Here is a 20,590-nt window from a genome sequence, read left to right as displayed (position 1 = left end):
CTGCTCCAACACCCCACCGCCTGTAAGCGTTTTTTTTTATTCTTTACAAGTTAGCCCTTGACTAACAATCTCACCTGATGGTAAGTGATGATGCAATCTAAAATGGAAGTGGGCTAACTTGTTCTGAATAGGATGAAAATCCACACCCTTTCTTCGTAGGGACTTCGTACAGCGTCCGCTACAGAACACGAACAGCGACACTTCGCGGAGGAAACGATAAACATGCGCGTGGCCGCTGTCGTGTTGGCAATGAGGTTGTCGCTCTATACTACTGCGGTAGGTTGTAGGTATTTACTACTGAAGTTAGATTTGTTGCTGTTAGTTTATTGCGTTCCTGATTTATAAGAAATACTGGCGTATCCAAGAATCTATTAAAGAAGCACCAACAGAAATTGTAGTCCCTGAAGTCAGAACAAGGTTTGACCCTGATCAACCCCCAGCGAGGCAACCCTGCAGCGAGTACGTGAGGCAGCCCTGGCCAAAAGTGCAAGATTGCACCCATTGTTCGGCCGCATTCCTTTGTATGAGCGACACCTACTCTTTCACAATATGCAATAATTATTTTAACACTTTTACTCCCAACTTTGGAGTAAACAGGCACTTGTGTTGTGACTTAGCTGTAGTTTCTAATATTAAATCTAATCATAAGTCAAATTTGGGTTTTCTTTGAGATTCTCGGTGCGACCATACATTTTTAGTAGGCACGACATAGAGGTGCTGATGGAGAGAGAGCGCTAGAATTCTCAACATGTTCGTAGCGATATTGGGCTCTATGCTGGGCTCGTCACATGTTTATGCTCAAGTTTATTATGACCAGAGTATAGGTATCGGCGACACCGAGGGAGAGGCGGCAGACACAAACAATAAAACTCAACGATTTGATCAACATTTATTTAATTTACTTACATTGTCCGTGCATCTGAATCACAAGACGACCACGCGCGATCGAGTCACAAACGCTTCCAGACTTAGGAATGTAGGTGATGATAAATATATTAAATATAGGTAAACACATTTTGATATTTTTCCTTTGTCTGGCTTTAAGCTTCCACCTGACTTGGTGGCGAGTCGCTGGCACGGCGCGGCGTCGGCGGACGATCGCTGCAAACGATTACCGGAGGGCCACAGCCGCGTCGCACGAGCGACACACTCGCACGATTAGCTGCCAGTGGCCCGGCGGCGAGTATAATAAACCTGCTTATGCAGAATATAATGGTTAATATGTTAACATTTACATATCGGCGCCGATTCGGTGGCGCGCCGGCGACCGGATCGGCGCCGAGTCAACTACAACTAACTGAGCTAGAGAACAGCAACTGAACAGAATGATGACCCTAGTTTAAAGATGGAAGAAAAGGTAATAACAGTAAAAAAATATACTGTAATGATTTTTAACAATAAATCTGTATTGAAAGTGAAACAATAACAATATTTATTTATTTATAATTATTTTATTTTCTCGTAAGTGAAAAGTAGAGTGCAACACGCGGTGCAAAGACAATTATAACTCTTGTTTCTATTTAACGCCCTCGCCTTACGGTTCGGGCCCTAAACAATCTACTATTTCATCATTATTTGATATACCTTTTATTTTTCACATCTTTATGTGACTGGCTGACGCGAATTCCATCACATTTCAGCTGATTACTTTTTGACTATATAGCTGGTTGGTTACATACCTATAATGTGATATTCTTTTGCAATGGCAGCTATATTGAAGCTGTACACAGCAACACTGTGAAGAACTGCACAAGTGTCGGGGTGCACATGTGGGTAGCACGCGGAGGGGGAGGGGGAGCGTTATGTCGGTGGATGTGTTTTACAGCGGACTCCTCTACAACTATATTCTTTAACTTGTACCTATAATAATAGTAACTGTGACATCTGAGACGAGGGCACTCCGTGTCTACAGTCCGGACGCTCAGAGATTGCGTTTCTAATGGTTTCTCTCTCTCTCACATGTTACATCGGCCACCTGTCAGAGACGCAGAGTGACACGATTCTACATATTATGTAGGCAACAACACAAAATAGTATAAATTTCTACAATAAGTAGTAATTGCGGATTTCGAGCCGTTGAGCGGCGAAGCGAAAAGATTTACCTAAACGGCATGAAGTTTGTAGCACGGCTTTCGTTTGCTACAAACTCAACTATAAACTAAAATGCTTTTCACAGCAGCTGCAATAGTTTATTTACACGGAACCACTATAAACCATTGCGCATGTGAAACGCGTTCATACTTCACTAGGGATGTTTTAGTGTCAAGGTAACGCGCGAGGCGCGACGCGGTCCCTGTGTGTACAGTGTACACGTACAGTGACATGTGTACAGTGTACACGTAGTGACATGTGTACAATTCACATCATACAATATTATTAGTATACAGATGTCCAGTAATTAATGAACAAAACGCAAATGGTATAATACACCAACTCATTATCTAAAACTAATTTGTCTAGTTTTCCAAAATTTTAAAAAATCCCTAGGGTGACCAAGATACTTTTCTTACGTTACTTACTTTCAGTTTATTGAATGAAATTAATATTTCAAGAATCTGATTTATGTTACAGGCCCGATTGGAAATAATTGTCCTTTAAAAAAATATATGGAATTGAAGTTTACCATCATTTTGAAAACTTGCATGAACAACACAACAAGTTACGCACCAATTTACAAACCTCGATAAAGGTTTGTAAATTGGTGCGTAACTTGTGGCTACTCTTTGTACTTACACAATTGTTGATGAAAATGCATAGAGGTGCTGAATATGATACAAGAATAATTTTCAGTGTGAACATTCTTTTTTCTTCAAAATGTATTACAATATCTGCCTACTTGCCTAAATTTACTAATACAGTCATTTGTATCGACTTGGTCGTACACTTCAGTTTTATACATTTTTCTCAACTCATCTTCATGAAAGAAAAATAAATATTGCACTAAAAGCTTTTTCTACAAAACAAATTTTTTTATAGAAATAGTGTCAAAGTAACTCAGTCCGTAATGTTTTACAAAAATCAGATATTTAAAATATCAATTGCAACAGCTACAGCATTGAAAAACTGATTCAATATAAAAATAATTGAATATCTGAAAAAAAAATATAGCTTGGTCATCGGAGAGATTTTTTCAAATTTGATTTTAGATAATTCAATGGTGTATCGACTATTTGCGTTTGATCCATTAATTACGGGACACCCTGTACAATGAAGGCACTTGGTCCACCTGAGCGCGTCCGTACACGATGTACGCGTCTACTACAATATAATACATATGAACAGCTTTCAGCTGACTTAAATAAACTATGGAATCGAATGTACATAATTATATTATTCGTTCTGCTCAGCGCACGCCGGTCACCACTTCTATACAACACGTGTGTGTGGACAGTGGCACATGCGTACAGGCGGCCGCTTCACAACTACACAGATAATATGTAACGCCTAACATACGAGTAACACAGTGCCGGCGGCGCACGGTGGCCGACTACAAGTTTACGATATTTATTTATTGCAATAAACATTCAACTCGTACGAGCGGCGGCCGGCGGGTGCGCCGGGTGCGCCGGGTGCGCCGGGTGCGCCGGGTGCGCGGGGTGCGCGCCGGCGCCGCGGTCAGGGCAAGCGCGGGTGCGGCGGCAGGTGCGCCAGGCGGCAGTTCTCGATGTACAGGTCCTGCGAGCACAATGTCCACATTGTGATTGGCTGTACACCAAGTTTACAAACGCGCAGAATTCGTTCCAATGTTGCCGATTGTGCCATTCAACAACAAATAAAGAGGATCAGGTGATCTGCTGGATCAGGGGACCTCAAATACATTTACTCAGTGTTTAACTCTCCAAACCCAAATCATCCATGAATTTGATGATATGCGTTTTACCATCACGGCCGTTTAGATCTCTGCAAATTAATTTGTGTTCAATCATTGTGACGAAGAGCACACGTGCCTTCTCAGAATAGTTCTGCCGGCGTCGCTCACCTTCACCAGCAGGTCGGCGGCGGCGAGGCGCGCGTGCAGGCGCTGCGCGGCGCGCTCGGCCCGCGCGGCGCGCGCGCGCAGCTGGCCCGGCCCGCGCCCGGCGCACACGCAGGCGGCGGGGGCGGGGGCCCGCGCGCGCGCCGCGTCCAGCTCGCGCCGCGCGCGCGCCAGCTCGGCGTCGGCGCGCGCGCGCTGCTCGTCGGCCTGCGCGCGCCAGCGGCCGAACTCCAGCTCCAGGTCGGCCACCTGCCGCTCCAGCGCCGCGCTCTCGTCGATGGTGGGCAGCGCGGGCGCGCGCGCGAACTGCCGCTCGTACTCCGCGATCTTGGCCACCAGCTCCGCCAGCCGCTCGTCGCCTGCGCACACAGCGATACGAACTTATGTTGGACGTCACTATGACATGGCACGTGCAGCACGAGCTGCTCGCACGTGTCGAGACTGCGCGCGGCTCCTGGGCCGGCAGCAGCTCGAGGTCGAGCGAAGTGGCACAGGAGACTCGTGCGCCAGTAACGTGTTTGCTCTCATCTGCTCCAGGCTCGCCTGCAGCTCTCTGAGTACAGAAATGTGACAGGACGCACCGGCGCGCTGCTCCTCGGCGAGCAGCTCGCGCTCCTCGTCCAGCTTGGCCAGCCAGTACTCCTCGCAGCGCTCGTACTCCGCCCTCATCTGCTCCAGGCTCGCCTCCAGCTCTCTGAGTATAGAAGTTAAAACTCGTAAATTTAATTTTAACCATTTTATTAAACTAAAGTACTAAACCACTTTTGACGGGTTTTGAGGACTTTATCTAATCCTGAGCCTGTATCCAGCGAATCACTGCGACTCGCTTTGTGTCGTCAGTCCACCTGGTTCCTTTGAGTGCGGGTCGCCATTCCAGCACCTTGGAGCCACAACGTCCATCGGCTCTTTGAACTATGTCCATTGCTACTTCAGCTTCTCGACTCGCTGAGCTATGTCAGTGAATTGCTCATTCTCACCTTGCAGTGTCAAAGTGGGGTACAGACAGATGCACCATGTTGATGATGAATATTGGAATAATCTCAACCATCGCTCGAGTTATGGCTGAGCCCTAAATGTCCTATATCCTAATCTAAATAACCTATTTTAAGTGGACTCTGCTTACTTGATAACACTTTCCATGTTGCGTTTGTCGTGGTCCGCCTCGTCCGCGTCCGAGCAGCCGGCGGCGGGGGCGGCGGCGGCGGCGGCGGCGGCGCGCACGGCGGCGCACCGCGGACACGCGCTGTTGGCCGGCACAGGCGACTCTTCGCTATCGAGAATCGTTAGTATTGTCGCGCTCAGAGAGAGCTCGTCTCCTTTGGCTAGCGACGACGACACGGCAGTCTGTAACAGATATTATATATATCAGTTATATCTTGATTGTAAATAATAATTTAAAAAGATATATCAATTAATTTTTTATTTTAAACTAGCCGACGCCCGCGACTTCGATGTAAACTTTCAACTACCCCTATCCTACCTATCCTACCCCTACCCTACCCCTACCATACCCCTACCTTACCCCTAGCCTACTTTTCTGGTTGATTTTTTACACCTTGTGTCCGACAAAACCCAAATATCTTACGGAACCCCATTTTTTTCCAAAATAAAATTTAGCCTATATTACTTGTGGATAATGTAGCTTTCGAATGGTGAAAGAATTTTACAAATCGGTCCAGTAGTTTTTGAGCCTATTCATTACAATCAAACAAACAAACAAACAAACATACAAACAAAGTTTGTATGTTTGTTTGTTTGTAATATTAATATAGAAAAATAACACTATAAACATTTGTCTGTGTAAGCGACCAGATATAGGACTTTCAAAATTACGTCATTTTTGCTTGTCTGTGGATCCTATATCCGGACGCTACACAGACAGTGGTTTTCAGTACTAATTTTGATACAGGAGTTTAGAAAAACCAGATTTTCTCTAAATCTACTTGTTATTGTATATAAACTCAATTAGTTTTCTTGTTAGCAAATATTTTTTTATGATAAAACTCACACTACAGCGGCTGATTATTACAAATATAAAACACTGTTGTAATTAAAATTATATTATTTTCATAAAATCTTACATGATATATCATGATAATGATGAAAAAAAAAAACTAGAAGATGTTTCAATAGAATTTTTTAAAACAGTTCAAGCTTTTAAACAATAAGTGAAAGAGTAAATCATAAGAAAACCGTTTAAGTGATTTTGATGTATTTTGAGACAGAGTACAGAGATTAATATGAATATATGCAGCGTATCAGTCACCTCGCTCGTTCCTGACGGGGGCGCGTGCAGGGACACCTCCTCGCGCCACGTGGGCGCGCGCTCACAGGCGGCGGCGGCGCGGCCGGCGCTCGCCTCCAGCGCTGCCACCAGCTCGTCGTTGCGGTCGCGCAGCCGCTGCGCCTCCTCGCGCGCCTCCCGCAGCCGCGCCTCCGCCGCCGCGTCGGCCGCGCGCGCGCGCTCCTCCTGCGCCGCCAGCCGCCGCGCCGCGCCCGCCGCCTCCTCGGCCGCACGAGCCGCCTCGCGCGCCGCCGCCGCCGCCCCCTCCTCCAGCGTCTGCGCACGCTCCTGCAACTGCGCCACCCGCTCGCGCAGCGCGCCGCTCTCCGCGCGCGCTCGCGCCTCGACCTCCGCGCGCCGCGCCATCTCCTCGTCCAGCCGCCGGCGCAGCTCCGCCGCACGATCGCGCTCGGCGGCGGCGTCCGCGGCCGCGGGGCGAGCGGCGTCCGCGTGGCGCGCCTCCACCTGTCGCAGGCCCGCGCGCAGCTCGGCCTCGATGCGTGCGTGGTTGTCGTCCACGTCCTGCGCGAGCAAGCGCGCGCGCCGGTCGGCCTCGCTCAGGTCGTCGCGCAACTTGTCGCGCTCGGCGCGGGCGGCGCTCAGCTGGCGCGCGGCCGCCTCGAGACGCAGGCGCGCCAACGCATGCGCAGCCTGCAGCAGAAGCGCGCGCGCGTCCGGCGGCCCTTCGGCGCCCAGCGCGCGCAGCTCGTCGTCCACCGCGCGCTCCAGGTCACGCGGCCGCAGCGCGGCGCCGGCGAAGCCCAGGTCGGCGAGCAGGCGGCGCGGGCGGTGCACGCCGGCGCGCTCCCACGCCTCGGCCACCGCGGCGGCCGCCAGCACGGCGTCGGCCGCGCCCGCATCGTCGAGCGCGGCGATGGAGCCGGCGAGCGCCGCGTCGAGCCGCTCGAAGAACTCGCCCGCCGACATCTCACCGGGCGACGCGTCGAAGATGCGCTCGACGAGGGCGCGGTCCACGCCGGCCAGGCGCAGGTCGCGGCACAGCTCGAGCGCGCGCGCTCGGTCCAGCGGCCGCTCGTGGTCGAGCGCGGGCGCGTCGTCGTCGCGACCGTCTGCGGCGGAGGAGCTGCGCTCGGCGCGCGCGAGCCGGCGGGAGCGGCTGTCGAGGCGCGGCTCGGATGCGCCGCGGGGCCGGGGGGCGCCGTCGGTCGCGCGCTGCGGCCGCGAGCGGCGCCCGTACTTCTTAGAGCCGAACACGAACTTGGGGGCCACCTCGCGGCCGGACGAGTCGTCGTCGCTGTGCTCGGCGGCGGGCCCGGCGGGGGGCAGCGCGGCGGGCGCCGCGGGGTCCAGCAGCGCCAGCAGGCCGCCGCGGAACTGCGCGAAGGTGACGCGCTCGGCGCGGCGCTCGAACAGCGTGTCGACGAGCGCAGCGCCGCGCTCCTCGAGCTGCAAGGTGTCGCACAGCTGTAGCACGGCGCGCCGGTCGAGCGCCTCCTCGTTGGCTACGTCGAAGGTCTTGAACACACTGTACAGCTGTTGCTCGTACGTGTTCGGGGGCGCGCTGGCCATGTCTCGACTCGCTCGCTACCGCCGTGAGCTATGTACATCGAGCTCAGGGTAGTCGCCGGTACGATCACATGTTTTGTTTAATTAAATGAAAATCGACTCGAATCTTATTTGATCTTGCAGTTTGCACCACTTGCACACTTGCACGATATCACAGTCATCAAAAAATAAAAAAGCAAAAGCTGCACGGCAATCACAGATTGGTATTGTGAATGTGAATGAATGAAATGTCAAAATAAGAATGTCAAAATATCAAAAATGTCACACTGACTGATGACAACAGCGTGTTCAGCATAGAGTAGAATGTTTACAAGGTATAGAGTCATCACTCTGGACAATCAAACGAAAGAAAGTAGCGCCCCCTGGTGATTTGTGGCGTAACTACTATTGAGCCATATATACCTATCTGAGTATCTAGTTAAAGCATTTATGTTACCTACCCATAATTTTTACTTTTATTTCCGATTTAAAGGAATTAAATGATAATAATTTGAAATAAATTGTATTCCTCTTTAATTGATATTCAAAATAATTTTATGCAAATAAATGTAAGTGTGTATAAAACTTATATCAAACCAAAAATAAAAAAACATTACTTAATCATTTTTAACTTTTATTGTAATAATGTATAAGCAGTTGTTAAAAACATTTTATTTACGCGTTTAACTAAAGTAAACACAACATATTTTATCTTTCGATAGTGAAATCGTCACGAGAAAAAACGAAAAGAAAATCAAAGTCCTTTGGATAAAGCGCGGGTTAACAATAAAAAGCAGGTCAGTCAATGTCCAACTGAAATGCACAGGTAAAAAGCACAGGAAACGAATTGAGTATTTATGCAACGAAATACGAATAAATGGGTTAATGACAAAAACTTTGTAACTAACTGCATCATCATGTTTTTATTTCGTAGTTTTGAGTCATCTGTCATATGTCAATTGACATTTACATTTTTTTTCTATATTTTTTCCCATGGGTAAAAGGCAAAGGTACAGCCATGTCTTCAGTTAATATCATTTAAATTCATATCAAATAAATATATTGTCATTTACATTTACAAACGCAGTTCTTAAATTTAACAATTTCTATTTTAAATATTGCAAAATAAAATAAAAAAAGATTTTTTGATTTTCAAAAGAGGTTTTCTAAACATTATTGTTTACAAATTAAAATTGAAAAAGTTTAAAAATTGAATGACATTTTATTGAAGTCAAGTTATTCTAATATTAATTTTTAAAGAAATCTATATTTCGGACCTCAGAATACAGAAAACCACCAGAAGCCACGTTTAGATGTCATTCTATAGTGCGCAGTGTGTCCAAAAATTGTACACAACAGCCTGCACTCGTCGCAATTCTCACCCGCGTAATGTTGCTAGTACATGAGGCTGTTAAATTTAAGACAAGGACAAATAAATAATAGATATAATAAGACGGTTATTATAAAACTTATCAACTAACAATCAAAAGAAATACATATTTACAATAATAATTTTATATATTCCATATAATTATATAATATTATTATTATAAATATGTATTTCAATCGCGTGCACAGTTATTATTATCTCGTCTAATTTCTCTAATTTTTATGTCTCTTAAAATTCAAGTATAAATAAGGCCATTTAATTGGTTTAATATCTTTTAAGAATGTGTTTTGAAGATAAAAATATTTTATTTAATCCTCTTGCTCAAACAAACAAGCAAACAAGTAGGTACACAAACAAACAAAAGACCAAACAAACACACGAAAACAAACAAATGTGCAAACAAACACACAAACAGACAAGAACGAACGAACTTATTATAATATAGCACGCCATTGTTATTTGTAAAATTTTAAAGCTTTAAGATTATTTTACACTTTCTTTATCTGCGCTGATTACCACAATTTTATTTCAACTTAATTGCCGGAACCTATGCCTACCTATTTAGTTGATTAATATTTTACATAAATAATAAATCCTTGAATTGAAATTAAAAGTAGGGAAAATCAAAACAATTACATTGGCAACACTTACAAAATGAAGTCATCGGTTTCTATGACAACTAAATTCACGTAAAAATTATTCATTATTTTAACATAAGAATTTATTTGTGCTACTTACACGTGAAATGTGATCCTATTCAGTTTCTTTTTTTTACCAACGGCATTTTTACACGAAGGAATAGCACAAGACGGCTTAATTTAATTAAATTTGTCACCTATATAGCACGTCAAACAACACGACAAACACAGAGTGAGTAATCGTAAAATGTGTAGTTTAAATGGCTTCACTTCTTTGCGCTATCACTCCTTCTGGTGGTTTTCTGTATTCTGAGTTTCGGACAATGCTGCATGAAATGAAACGATGGATGATGTCAAGGAAAAGCATACATGGCTGGTGGGAGGCTTCGGCCGTGGCTAGTTACCACCCTACCGGCAAAGACGTACCGCCAAGCGATTTAGCGTTCCGGTACGATGCCTTGTAGAAACCAAAAGGGGTGTGGATTTTCATCCTCCTCCTAACAAGTTAGCCCGCTTCCATCTTAGACTGCATCATCACTTACCATCAGGTGAGATTGTAGTCAAGGGCTAACTTGTAAATAATAAAAATAAAAAAATACCATTACAAAAAATCTTTAGTGTGGCTGTTAAACAAAAAGATTACCGCCCTCTAGGCATCTCCGATCCTTATTATTATTTAGACAGCCAAATGCACAACAATATTTTTTTCCCATTATTTTTTTTTTTGGTTAATAATATTTCAAACGACGAATGATAACGAACGGGCGAGCGCGCAGCGTGTGTTAAAGCGTCCGATCCGAGCGGCGACACTCGCCTGTTTCAGTCGCCCCGGGGTGATGCGACCATGTACCTGTACGTTTGCGCTAAAACACGGAGTGAGCCAGGCCTGCTATAGTTACTCATCATAAAGTACCGAAAGGTATAGATAAATATGGCTAAAAGTTAGTTACGCCACAGATCGCCAGGGGGCGCTACTTTCTTTGTTCGTTTGGTTGTCTAGAGTGATGACTCTATTTTAAACATTCTACTCTATGGAAAAGACCGTGGTGTTCAGTTTAGGGTGGCCACTCACTGATAATTTTTAGTTGGCCGATAGTTGGACGACTTTTTAATTTGTGCATGATTTAGTTGAACAATATGCGGGCTATCATACATCGCTATACCTGTTCTATAATCGGCCATACATCGGAGAATACAGAAAGCTAACATTTAAAAATAGTTAACAGTGTTCAATATGGTTAATTCTAAAATTTGGCAAACAAATTACTTATCGCAAAATAGGACTTTTTCATTTAATTTAGTCAAATCTTGCTTGATTTTATATGGAATCATAATTATATTAATCTCAACAAACTTCTTTGTCATGAAATATTTGTTTTACATGCATTCAACGTTGACCAAAACCTTAGACCATTAATAACTGGACGTGGTTCGCTAACCGTTACCCCTCTGGCAAAGATCAAAAATCTATGATCTAATGCGTTTATAAAAACTGTTGCTACAGAATCGATGTTTCATTGTTGTAATCGTTTTCGTCGTGTAAGGAGCTCCCTAAAAATGCCGGTTAAATGGCATAAAAACGGCCAAAAACTTGTAGTTTAGTAAAAGATGGAGTAACGTTTCATTTGAAAGTATTTAAACCTTAATTTTATCAAATTTTTAATAAAAACAATTTATAAAAATAATCGATTCTTTTGACGAAACAGCCAAACATCGATCAGTAATCGAATATTCTATGTATTTAATCTGTGGATAGTCTAAGCAATGTCACAGTAAATATGCAAGCAGTAGTTTGACTTCATACTAGAGGTCGAAACGCGAGCTATACCTCAATTTCAATTTCAACTTACTAGTTAAATAGATTTTATTAATTAGAAATAAGACTAACTCACTAACATACTAAACTTAAAACAGATACACTAACAATGTACTAACACAGAAAAAAAATTAAAACTGTTACTCTTATTAATTGAAAAACTTGTTTAATGTAATAATGTAAGGAATAATAAAGACTTTGAAATTGAGAAAAACATAAGGGATTAAAGGGCTAACATAATCTATGGAACCCTATACTGCGCGTGGCCCGACACGCACTTGACCGGTTTTTTAATATTTGGTCACGTAGTGTGGAGGTAATACCTAGATGGCATCACCAAAATAAACATATGAATACGACCTAATCTTCAAGGTCATTGATTAGTATCAGCCTTATTTAAATCTACCAATCAAAAAACAACACGCATTTTATATTTTACTACAATTTACAAAATATTTTATTTGTTTACATAAAAAAAGTATATTTACAATCACAAAACTAAATGGAAATACAAACTTGACAAACACATTGTGCACAGTAAAAAATTTCAACTGCTTGTATATATTTTTACTGTGCACAATGTGTTTGTTAGTGTGTGTAAAAATTACGCGTGTGTGTATTGCGAGTCAAATTTATAGTTGTGTGTAGTGTATGGACACAGAATATACTTAATGGTGTTAAATGTTTTCGATGTGTGAGTTTACCTCGTCCCCCTCAAAAAATGACAGACTTTTTTGTTGGTGAATTTGGGTGCGAACCGCGTCCAGTTATTAATGGTCTAAGACCAAAACGCTTTAAAACGTTCATCTTTTGGTGCCACTACCAATAATCGAAAGTGAATCACGACTCTGTACGATCGGTGTCCAATTTATTTGTTGGACGATTTAGTTGGTGAATATGTGCGTCTTAGGTCGCTTTAACGTATCGTAAATCTATGTTATGCCTGTACTATACTCGGCTGATTTAGTCGCCCAACTAAAAGTATTTTAAGTGAGCGGGGGCTCTAAAATTGTAGAACTCTATTGACTATTGAACCAAAAAAAAGTATATTTTGACAATTGACATTGACATTTGACATTAACCAATTTTACCCAAAAGCAAAATATTTTTGTGCTTAATTTCTTATCTGCCGTGTGTGATATTATTATTTACATATTTCAGAGGTCAATTTTACAATTACCTAGTCATTAAATATTAGATTAGATTTAGAAATTTGATTATACCTACCTTGCTTACCTTACTTGAGTTGACCTTGTTCAATTTACAAGATTCTACAGGTAGGCCCCTATTACAGATAAAATTGATTTATAAAACCTAAAGCATATGTTTTCTGTGAATAAAGTAACAAAGAAAAACAATATAATAGTGCGTACCGCGTACCGCGTACCTAGTGCTCGAGCCTCGATTACAACGTATAAATTTAATGTTTATTATTCTTGCAACGTATGTATCTACGTTAAAGTCTTTGTATTTCTAATAAATGTGTATAAATCCAAATAAAGTACGCAATGGTTTTTAAATCGATCTCTATAAAAAAGAACAACTATGAGTATCCTTTGAACCTACGGGGCACCGCCGAACGGAACACTGAGCGTATTTTGAGCTACAAAGCAGCAGCGGGCGCACTCGCGCTGCTGCTGCTGCTGCTGGGTGGCGCCGCGCTGCAGGGCGGCACCGCGCTGTCGGGCGGCACCGCGGGCCCGGTGGTGGTGTGCTACTACGGCGCGCCGGAGCCGAGCGCCGCGCGCGCGCTGCGGCCGGCGGACATCCACCCGCACCTCTGCACGCACATCAATGTCGCATTCGCTCAGATTAGAGATAAACAGATTCACCTCGAGGATTACCAGCGGCGAGTCATTGCAGATGTTGTCAAATTGAAACAGAGCAATCCCAATTTGAAAGTGCTGCTGTCGGTGGGTGGCGCTGGCGCTCACGCCGGGTTCTCAGAGATGGTGTTCAATCACACCTGTCGGAAGACTTTCATAAAGTCCGTCAAATACACGCTGCGGAATCTGTCCTTGGATGGCATCGATCTGGACTGGGAATTTCCCGCCGTCGAGTATCGGAGAGGTCAGGGCAAACGGGAGAGACAGCACTTCTCCCAGTTGCTGAGAGAGATCAGGAAGGAGTACGAGAGGGAGAGGCGCGACTACCTGCTGACGGTGGCGACGGCGGCGCCGCAGATCATCGTGGACGCCGCCTACGACGTGGACCAGCTAAACCTGTACGTGGACTATGTCAACCTCATGACGTACGACTTCCACGCGTTCAGCCCGCTGACGCCACTCACGGGGCTCAACGCGCCGCTGTTCGCGCGCGCGAGCGAGCAGCTGTACTGGGCCACGCTCAACATTGACTACACGGTGCAGATGTACCAGAGCAAGGGCCTCGACCCCCGCAAGATTGTTGTCGGAATTCCTACGTATGGCCACACCTTCACTTTGGTCAACAGCGAGAACACTAAAGTGGGCAGTCCTGCACTCAGCTTTGGGAGTCTCGGTGAACTTGGTTTTGTCAACTATCCAGATGTGTGTGAGTATATAAATAAATTTAAAAATGACTCTACTGTTAAAGTGGAAAAAGATGCTAAGGTGCCATACTTCTACAGGCACTCTGAGTGGGTCTCGTATGACGACCCCGAGAGTGTGGTGGAGAAGGCCAAATACATAAGAAGCAACAATCTGAGAGGCGCCATGATATATTCCCTGAACGCAGACGACTATGACGGAGTGTGCCGTGGGCTGACGGGGATGGGAAAGTTTCCCTTAGCTCAAAGCGTCAAGAATGCCCTAGATGGCACATAATATCTGAAAACGCAAAAGAGAGAAGCCAGGAAGTCTTAGAAGTTTGTAAAAAGAAATCAAACACTTGGCAAAAAGAAATCAAAAACAATCAACACTATAGTTTACCTTCTTTTTTCGGCTGACGTAGGTGATCTTATACATGGTGCAGGATTTCATGGTCGCCTCTGGCTGCGGGCGGACTCTGGGCGCGCGCGGCCGGCATCGTGGGCGCCCACGCGCCGCGGGCAGGTCGGAGTGGCGGGCGCGCGCGCGGAGCACTGGGCCGTGCGCGGGCGCAGCGAGCCACACGCGTCGACTTCATTACCGTACTTTTACAATTACAAAAAATGCAAGAAACCGTATGTTTAAGTGGGAGTTTCCACTCGACCGGCGCCGCTCGCCGCCGCTCCGGCCATGCTCTGGCAGATCGTATTCACTTAGTAATTAAACATACATAGTAATTAAAAATAGTCAATATTGACAGTTACATGTACATAACGTAACATATTTATATTTTATCTCTATGGTTTGTTAGCTGACACCATGTTGTGTTACGTATAAGTCTGAGAACTCTAAAAATTATTTTGTCTAAATCACAGTGATTTAGTATAACTTAGGTAAATAACATAAGCTAATTAGTTCTGTGAAGGCTGTGACTATATTGTTATTTATATGTAGCACTGCCTGTTGTTGCAGTAGAATAAACTCTGCGTTGTTCAGTAAAGTGTTTCACTGTGAACACCGAGCCCACCGCTCCCCGTCCGCCGGCGCCAGTGTCGGGGACCCTTCAGACATGGGGGATGGCAGTACAGTATACCTACAGTTAAGCTATTAATATTAGAAAACCTCATAGAAACCTGTTGAATGATTTCTGAGCAAGTAGGTATTTCTATATATTTCTGTTCTGCATAATATCGAAGGTTTTAGCGCGCTCGCCAGTGCCAGCGTGGGAGGTGGTTTGTGCAGTTTTGGTAAATTCAAGGTTCCGCCTCGTCGCCGCGTGTCTTTCCTCATCCACGCTGGCGGTGGGTGATGCATTACCATAAACGACATATTAAGGTATGATACAGCGCTCTATGATATAGAATAAGTACTTTTGTAGGGTTCCGTAGTACACCAGGAAACCTTATAGTTTCGCCATGTCCGTCTGACTCATAGAGTACATTTGGTCTGACAGTCTGTCCGTCCGTCCGCGGTTTAGCGCAGAGACTATTATTACTAGAAAACTAATTTATGTGGGGTATCGTTCGATAGGTCTTTAAATGATCTTCTACCACTATTTTTCAATTTAGGGATCCGTTTGTGAAATATTTGTTAGTCAAGGGTGGCCCTTCTACCAGCTAAAAGGTTGTGAATGTACAACAATCAGGATATATGTAAGTATATAATCAAATTAGAAGGTAAACTATAACTGTAGTAATTGTCATATAGAGTTATAGTCGACCAACTTGAAAAAACCGGCCAAGTGCGTGTTGTGCCACGCGCAGTGTAGGGTTCCGTAGATTAAGTTAGCATTTTAATCCCTTAAGTAATGCTCAAAAATACCGCTAACGATACACACCCATTGGTTAATCGATAAACAAATCATCCTCACTTTGCATGTCGGGTAGGAACCAGAACAATTATAATTTCTATGCAATTTTCGAGTGTCCGAGTGCGTTAACGTCCGTAGTCCGTAGTTCCGGGTTTGAAGTGCTAGTTTAATTACGGAACCCTACAGAACCTACTCTGCGCATGGCTCGATAGTTCTTGGCGGGTTTTTACTTATTTATAAAACTGCCACATATTTTTTTTCTATGGGTCCAAATCTTAGACCATTAATAACTGGACGTGGTTCGCTAACCGTTACCCCTCTGGCAAAGATCAAAAATCTATGATCTAATGCGTTTATAAAAACTGTTGCTACAGAATCGATGTTTCATTGTTGTAATCGTTTTCGCCGTGTAAGGAGCTCCCTAAAAATGTCGGTTTGTGTAGTTAAATGGCATAAAAAACGGCCAAATCCTTGTAGTTTAGTAAAAGATGGAGTAACGTTTCATTTGAAAGTATTTAAACCTTAATTTTATCAAATTTTTAATAAAAACAATTTATAAAAAGAATCGATTATTTTGACGAAACAGCCAAACATCGATCAGTAATCGAATATTCTATGTATTTAATCTGTGGTAAGTCTAAGCAATGTCACAGTAAATATGCAAGCAGTAGTTTGACTTCATACTAGAGGTCGAAACGCGAGCTATACCTCAATTTCAATTTCAACTTACTAGTTAAATAGATTTTATTAATTAGAAATAAGACTAACTCACTAACATACTAAAATTAAAAATTAAAACTGTTACTCTTATTAATTGAAAAACTTGTTTTATGTAATAATGTAAGGAATAATAAAGGCTTTGAAATTGAGAAAAACATAAGGGATTAAAAGGCTAACATAATCTACGGAACCCTACACTGCGCGTGGCCCGTTTAATATTTGGTCACGTAGTGTGGAGGTAATACCTAGATGGCATCACCAAAATAAACATATGAATACGACCTATCCTTCAAGGTCATTGATTAGTATCAGCCTTATTTAAATCTACCAATCAAAAAACAACACGCATTTTATTGATCACTTCCTATTTTACTACAATTTACAAAATATTTTATTTGTTTACATAAAAAAAGTATATTTACAATCACAAAACTAAATGGAAATACAAATTTGGCAAATGTAATTAAAATGCTGGAGGCAGGCAGCCCCAGCACATGTTTACGTACCGCGTGCTGTATTTATTTCAAAAATACGGCCGAGTATACTGCTTGTATTTATTTTTACTGTGCACAATGTGTTTGTTAGTGTGTGTAAAAATTACGCGTGTGTGTATTGCGAGTCAAATTTATAGTTGTGTGTAGTGTATGGACACAGAATATACTTAATGGTGTTAAATGTTTTCGATGTGTGAGTTTACCTCGTCCCCCTCAAAAAATGACAGACTTTTTTGTTGGTGAATTTGGGTGCGAACCGCGTCCAGTTATTAATGGTCTAAGGTCCAAATATTTCGGCAGTCAAATAAATATATATTTGATGAAGCAGCAGCTGAAGCAGGCATTATGTATACATTTGGTCAATATAATGTCGCTATGATAGTGTGGCTAATGAAAGTAGACACTGAAATCGCCCGGCTTTAAAGAAAATTCAAATAATATGCAAAAATAATAGTGGAATTATTCGAATAACACAGTTTAAATACTAGTAACGTTTTACACACATGCGTTTTTGTTTAAAAGTAACTAAACAAGTTTATTTTAGACTAGCGGACGCCCACGACTTCGTCCGCGTGAAACCCTACTACTACCCTACCATACTCGCACTTTACAGCTACCCTCCCAAACGGGATGAGTAGGGACTCAACCCTACCCCTACCAAACACCTATCGTACCCCTACCCTACCTCTACCATGCGACGGAAGCTTAAAATATGCAGTAACTTCTCCCGTTTTCCCAACATTTCCCTTCACTGCTCTGCTCCTAGTGATCGTAGCGTGATGAAAAGTATACTATAACACGCCAAGGAGTATGAAGAATAATTGTACCAAGTTTCATTTAAATCCGTCGAGTAGTTTATGTTTCTATAACGAACATACATACAGACAGACAGACAAAAATTTTACTGATTGCATTTTTGGCATCAGTATCGAGCACTAATCACCCCCTGATAGTTATTTTGGAAATATATTTCATGTACAGAATTGACCTCTCTACAGATTTATTATAAGTATAGATAATAATAGGGGTTAAAAGTATGAAATTGCCGTTTTATTGCAATAGGTTTTTTGAATTGACATAGAATCTTCATGGTTTGAGGTTTTCGAATGAAACTTTTTTCAAATGGTTTCTATGATGTTCTTTTTTTAAAAAATGTGAAACATTTGAATATCGGCTTTCAATTGTTTTTGTTATTCAATTTAGACAAGAAAGATGGATACTGCGAAAATTCGAGCGATTTTTGAATACGAGTTCCGACGCGGAACTAACGCGGCAGAAACAGCCCGCAATATCAATGCTGCGTTTGGAGAGGGGTCTACTAATGAACGCACCGTGCGATTTTGGTTTAAACGCTTTCGTGATGGAAATTTCGACTTAAAGAATGAGCCACGAGGAAGATCGCCCACACAGGTGAATAACGATGAATTAAGAGAGATAGTGGAAGCCGATCCTAGTCAAACTACCCAGGAATTAGCGGCATGGTTTAACGTTACCTTACCCACAATATTGACTCACTTGCGTCAAATCAATAAAATAAAAAAATACGAAAAATGGGTGCCTCATGATTTGACTGATCTGCAGAAAGAAACGCGTGTTGAAACTTGTGTTTCCTTGTTGACCCGGTACAGAAATGAAGGAATATTGGATCGAATTGTAACGTGATGAAAAGTGGATTCTTTATGATAACCGGAAAAGAAAAATGCAATGGCTGACCCCAGGTCAAATGGCACAACAGTATCCTAAAGCAAAATTCACCAATAAAAAGGTAATGGTAACTGTTTGGTGGTCTCTGCATGGTGTTATTCACTATAGTTTTCTCCGATCTGGTCAAGCAATAACGGCAGATGTCTATTGTGCCGAACTCCGAACCATGTTGACAAAACTAGCAGTTAAACAGCCCCGACTCATGAATCGATCTTCACCATTATTGCTCCACGACAACGCGAGACCTCACACAGCACGAGAAACCATTTTAACCCTTCAGGAACTGCAGTTTAGAAACTATTCGTCATCCTCCGTATTCACCAGACCTTGCTCCAACGGACAACCATTTTTTTCGTGATTTGGACAATTATCTACGTGACAAGAAGTTTTCTTCCCAGGAGGCAGTACAAAATGCTTTCACACAGTTTGTGCAGTCTAGATCGTCGGAGTTCTATCGCAAAGGCATTAATGACCTTCTTCGATGATCTAATGGGAAGGTCATTAATGCCTTTGCGATAGAACTCCGACGATCTAGACTGCACAAACTGTGTGAAAGCATGAAAGCTTGCGAGTAGGTAACACCTACCCTTACCCACGTTAATCCTTGTATTGATACTAAGTAGATATGTGTATGTCGTTTCATATATAAGTAGTTGGTATAATTTAAGACCGTGGTAAAGGGATCAATAAACAAGCCAAGTTTAAAAATAGGAAGCTCTTTAATATGGCACTACCTTACAGTACCTACATAGTACAACTAGAAGTGTGACGTGGTGCAGGGCACGCTCGCCGGGGCCGCAGCAGCGCATTCATTCGCAACGCTCGCGCCGACTGCTACGCGAGGCAACCGCGGGCGCTGCGAGCGGCGCCACCGTCTGCAGGCCGAGGCGCGCCGCCGCCGCTTCCACACGTCCGTACGATAAACTTACGTGCAGCACCAGTACATCTGATATATCGACTCTTACACACACTATTAGCGCCACCTACATTGTATAAGTCCTTAAACACTATTAGGATATGTGGGCGCCTGGCCGGTCGCTCGCACGGGCGTACGAACTCTCAACGACCAGCAGGTGATGCATTTCGATTCAAAACATGCGCCCCTACATCATGTGGCATCTTACCACGTTACTTCGTAACAAATTACCATGTTAGATAGATGATAGCAGAAACTAAAAATGATTCCCCTTGGATGTAGTGGAGTGGCTAACGTTTTGAATCGTACACCGAGACGATGACCCTGCAGTTGAGCTGTTGACTAACTCAATGTCTTCTCGAAGGGTGAAATCAACCGAGCCAGTTTGAAATTAATTCGTTTTACATTACAACTTCATTGAGTGATACAATAAATACAAATAAATTCCGTAACATATTAAATATCAAACTAGATCAGTGGCTTACATTTACTGAAAGCGACCGAGTTAGAGAATACGTCAACGTGTCTATTCACAAACAGCTGACACACACAACTTGCTGGCAGCTCGTCATCCCCTAGATAGGTACTATCGCTACGCCAAGCTCATCTACCTAAAGTTTAGCTATGATTGGGATGATTTTGTTATCAAACTTCCCGACGTTCACTAAATATGCATGTAGTAGGAATCGCAGTAGTACAGCGACCTCGCCAGGCATTTTAGAACAAGAGGCAATAGGAGCACTAAAAATCTTCGCTTCTGTGTAAATAGACTTTTAAATGGTTGTAGATGACTACCAAGATTTGAACTATTTATTAAGATAATAATCTG

The 20,590-nt window shown here is 43.3% G+C and overlaps 2 protein-coding genes across 3 annotated transcripts; one reads left to right on the top strand and one right to left on the bottom strand.

Annotated features, from left to right (window-relative positions):
* Window positions 1–877: 877 nt before the first annotated feature.
* LOC128198392 (blastoderm-specific protein 25D) lies at window positions 878–14,887 on the bottom strand. 2 transcript variants are annotated; one of them, XM_052883681.1, is made up of 6 exons: window positions 14,520–14,887; window positions 6,243–7,667; window positions 5,100–5,320; window positions 4,558–4,670; window positions 3,980–4,335; window positions 878–3,675 (listed from the first exon to the last, which is right to left on the bottom strand). In XM_052883681.1, the coding sequence occupies exons 1-6, from the start codon at window positions 14,568–14,570 to the stop codon at window positions 3,616–3,618; spliced, it is 2,226 nt and encodes a 741-aa protein (XP_052739641.1). In that variant the 5' UTR covers window positions 14,571–14,887; the 3' UTR covers window positions 878–3,615. The 2 variants fall into 2 exon arrangements, with proteins under 2 accessions (XP_052739641.1, XP_052739640.1); XM_052883680.1 differs by lacking the exon at window positions 14,520–14,887 and having other exon boundaries at window positions 6,243–8,046.
* On the top strand, window positions 12,706–14,524 carry LOC112043680 (chitinase-3-like protein 1). Its single transcript, XM_024079198.2, has one exon. The coding sequence runs from the start codon at window positions 13,119–13,121 to the stop codon at window positions 14,412–14,414; it is 1,296 nt and encodes a 431-aa protein (XP_023934966.1). The 5' UTR covers window positions 12,706–13,118; the 3' UTR covers window positions 14,415–14,524.
* Window positions 14,888–20,590: the final 5,703 nt, after the last annotated feature.

This window comes from Bicyclus anynana, chromosome 9 (assembly GCF_947172395.1).
Source record: "Bicyclus anynana chromosome 9, ilBicAnyn1.1, whole genome shotgun sequence".
NCBI classification, from domain to species: domain Eukaryota; kingdom Metazoa; phylum Arthropoda; class Insecta; order Lepidoptera; family Nymphalidae; genus Bicyclus; species Bicyclus anynana.
This window is presented reverse-complemented; position numbering and strand designations above follow the sequence as displayed.

Excerpts from the sequence above, each read along its gene's own strand:
- LOC128198392 (XM_052883680.1), bottom strand. The coding sequence starts at position 7,790 with ATGGCCAGCGCGCCCCCGAACACGTACGAGCAACAGCTGTACAGTGTG. Across the intron at positions 5,321-6,242 it reads CCCCGTCAGGAACGAGCGAG|ACTGCCGTGTCGTCGTCGCT; the intron begins GTGACTGATACG and ends TATCTGTTACAG. Across the intron at positions 4,336-4,557 it reads CGCCGAGGAGCAGCGCGCCG|GCGACGAGCGGCTGGCGGAG; the intron begins GTGCGTCCTGTC and ends CTGTGTGCGCAG.
- LOC112043680 (XM_024079198.2), top strand. The coding sequence starts at position 13,119 with ATGGTTTTTAAATCGATCTCTATAAAAAAGAACAACTATGAGTATCCT.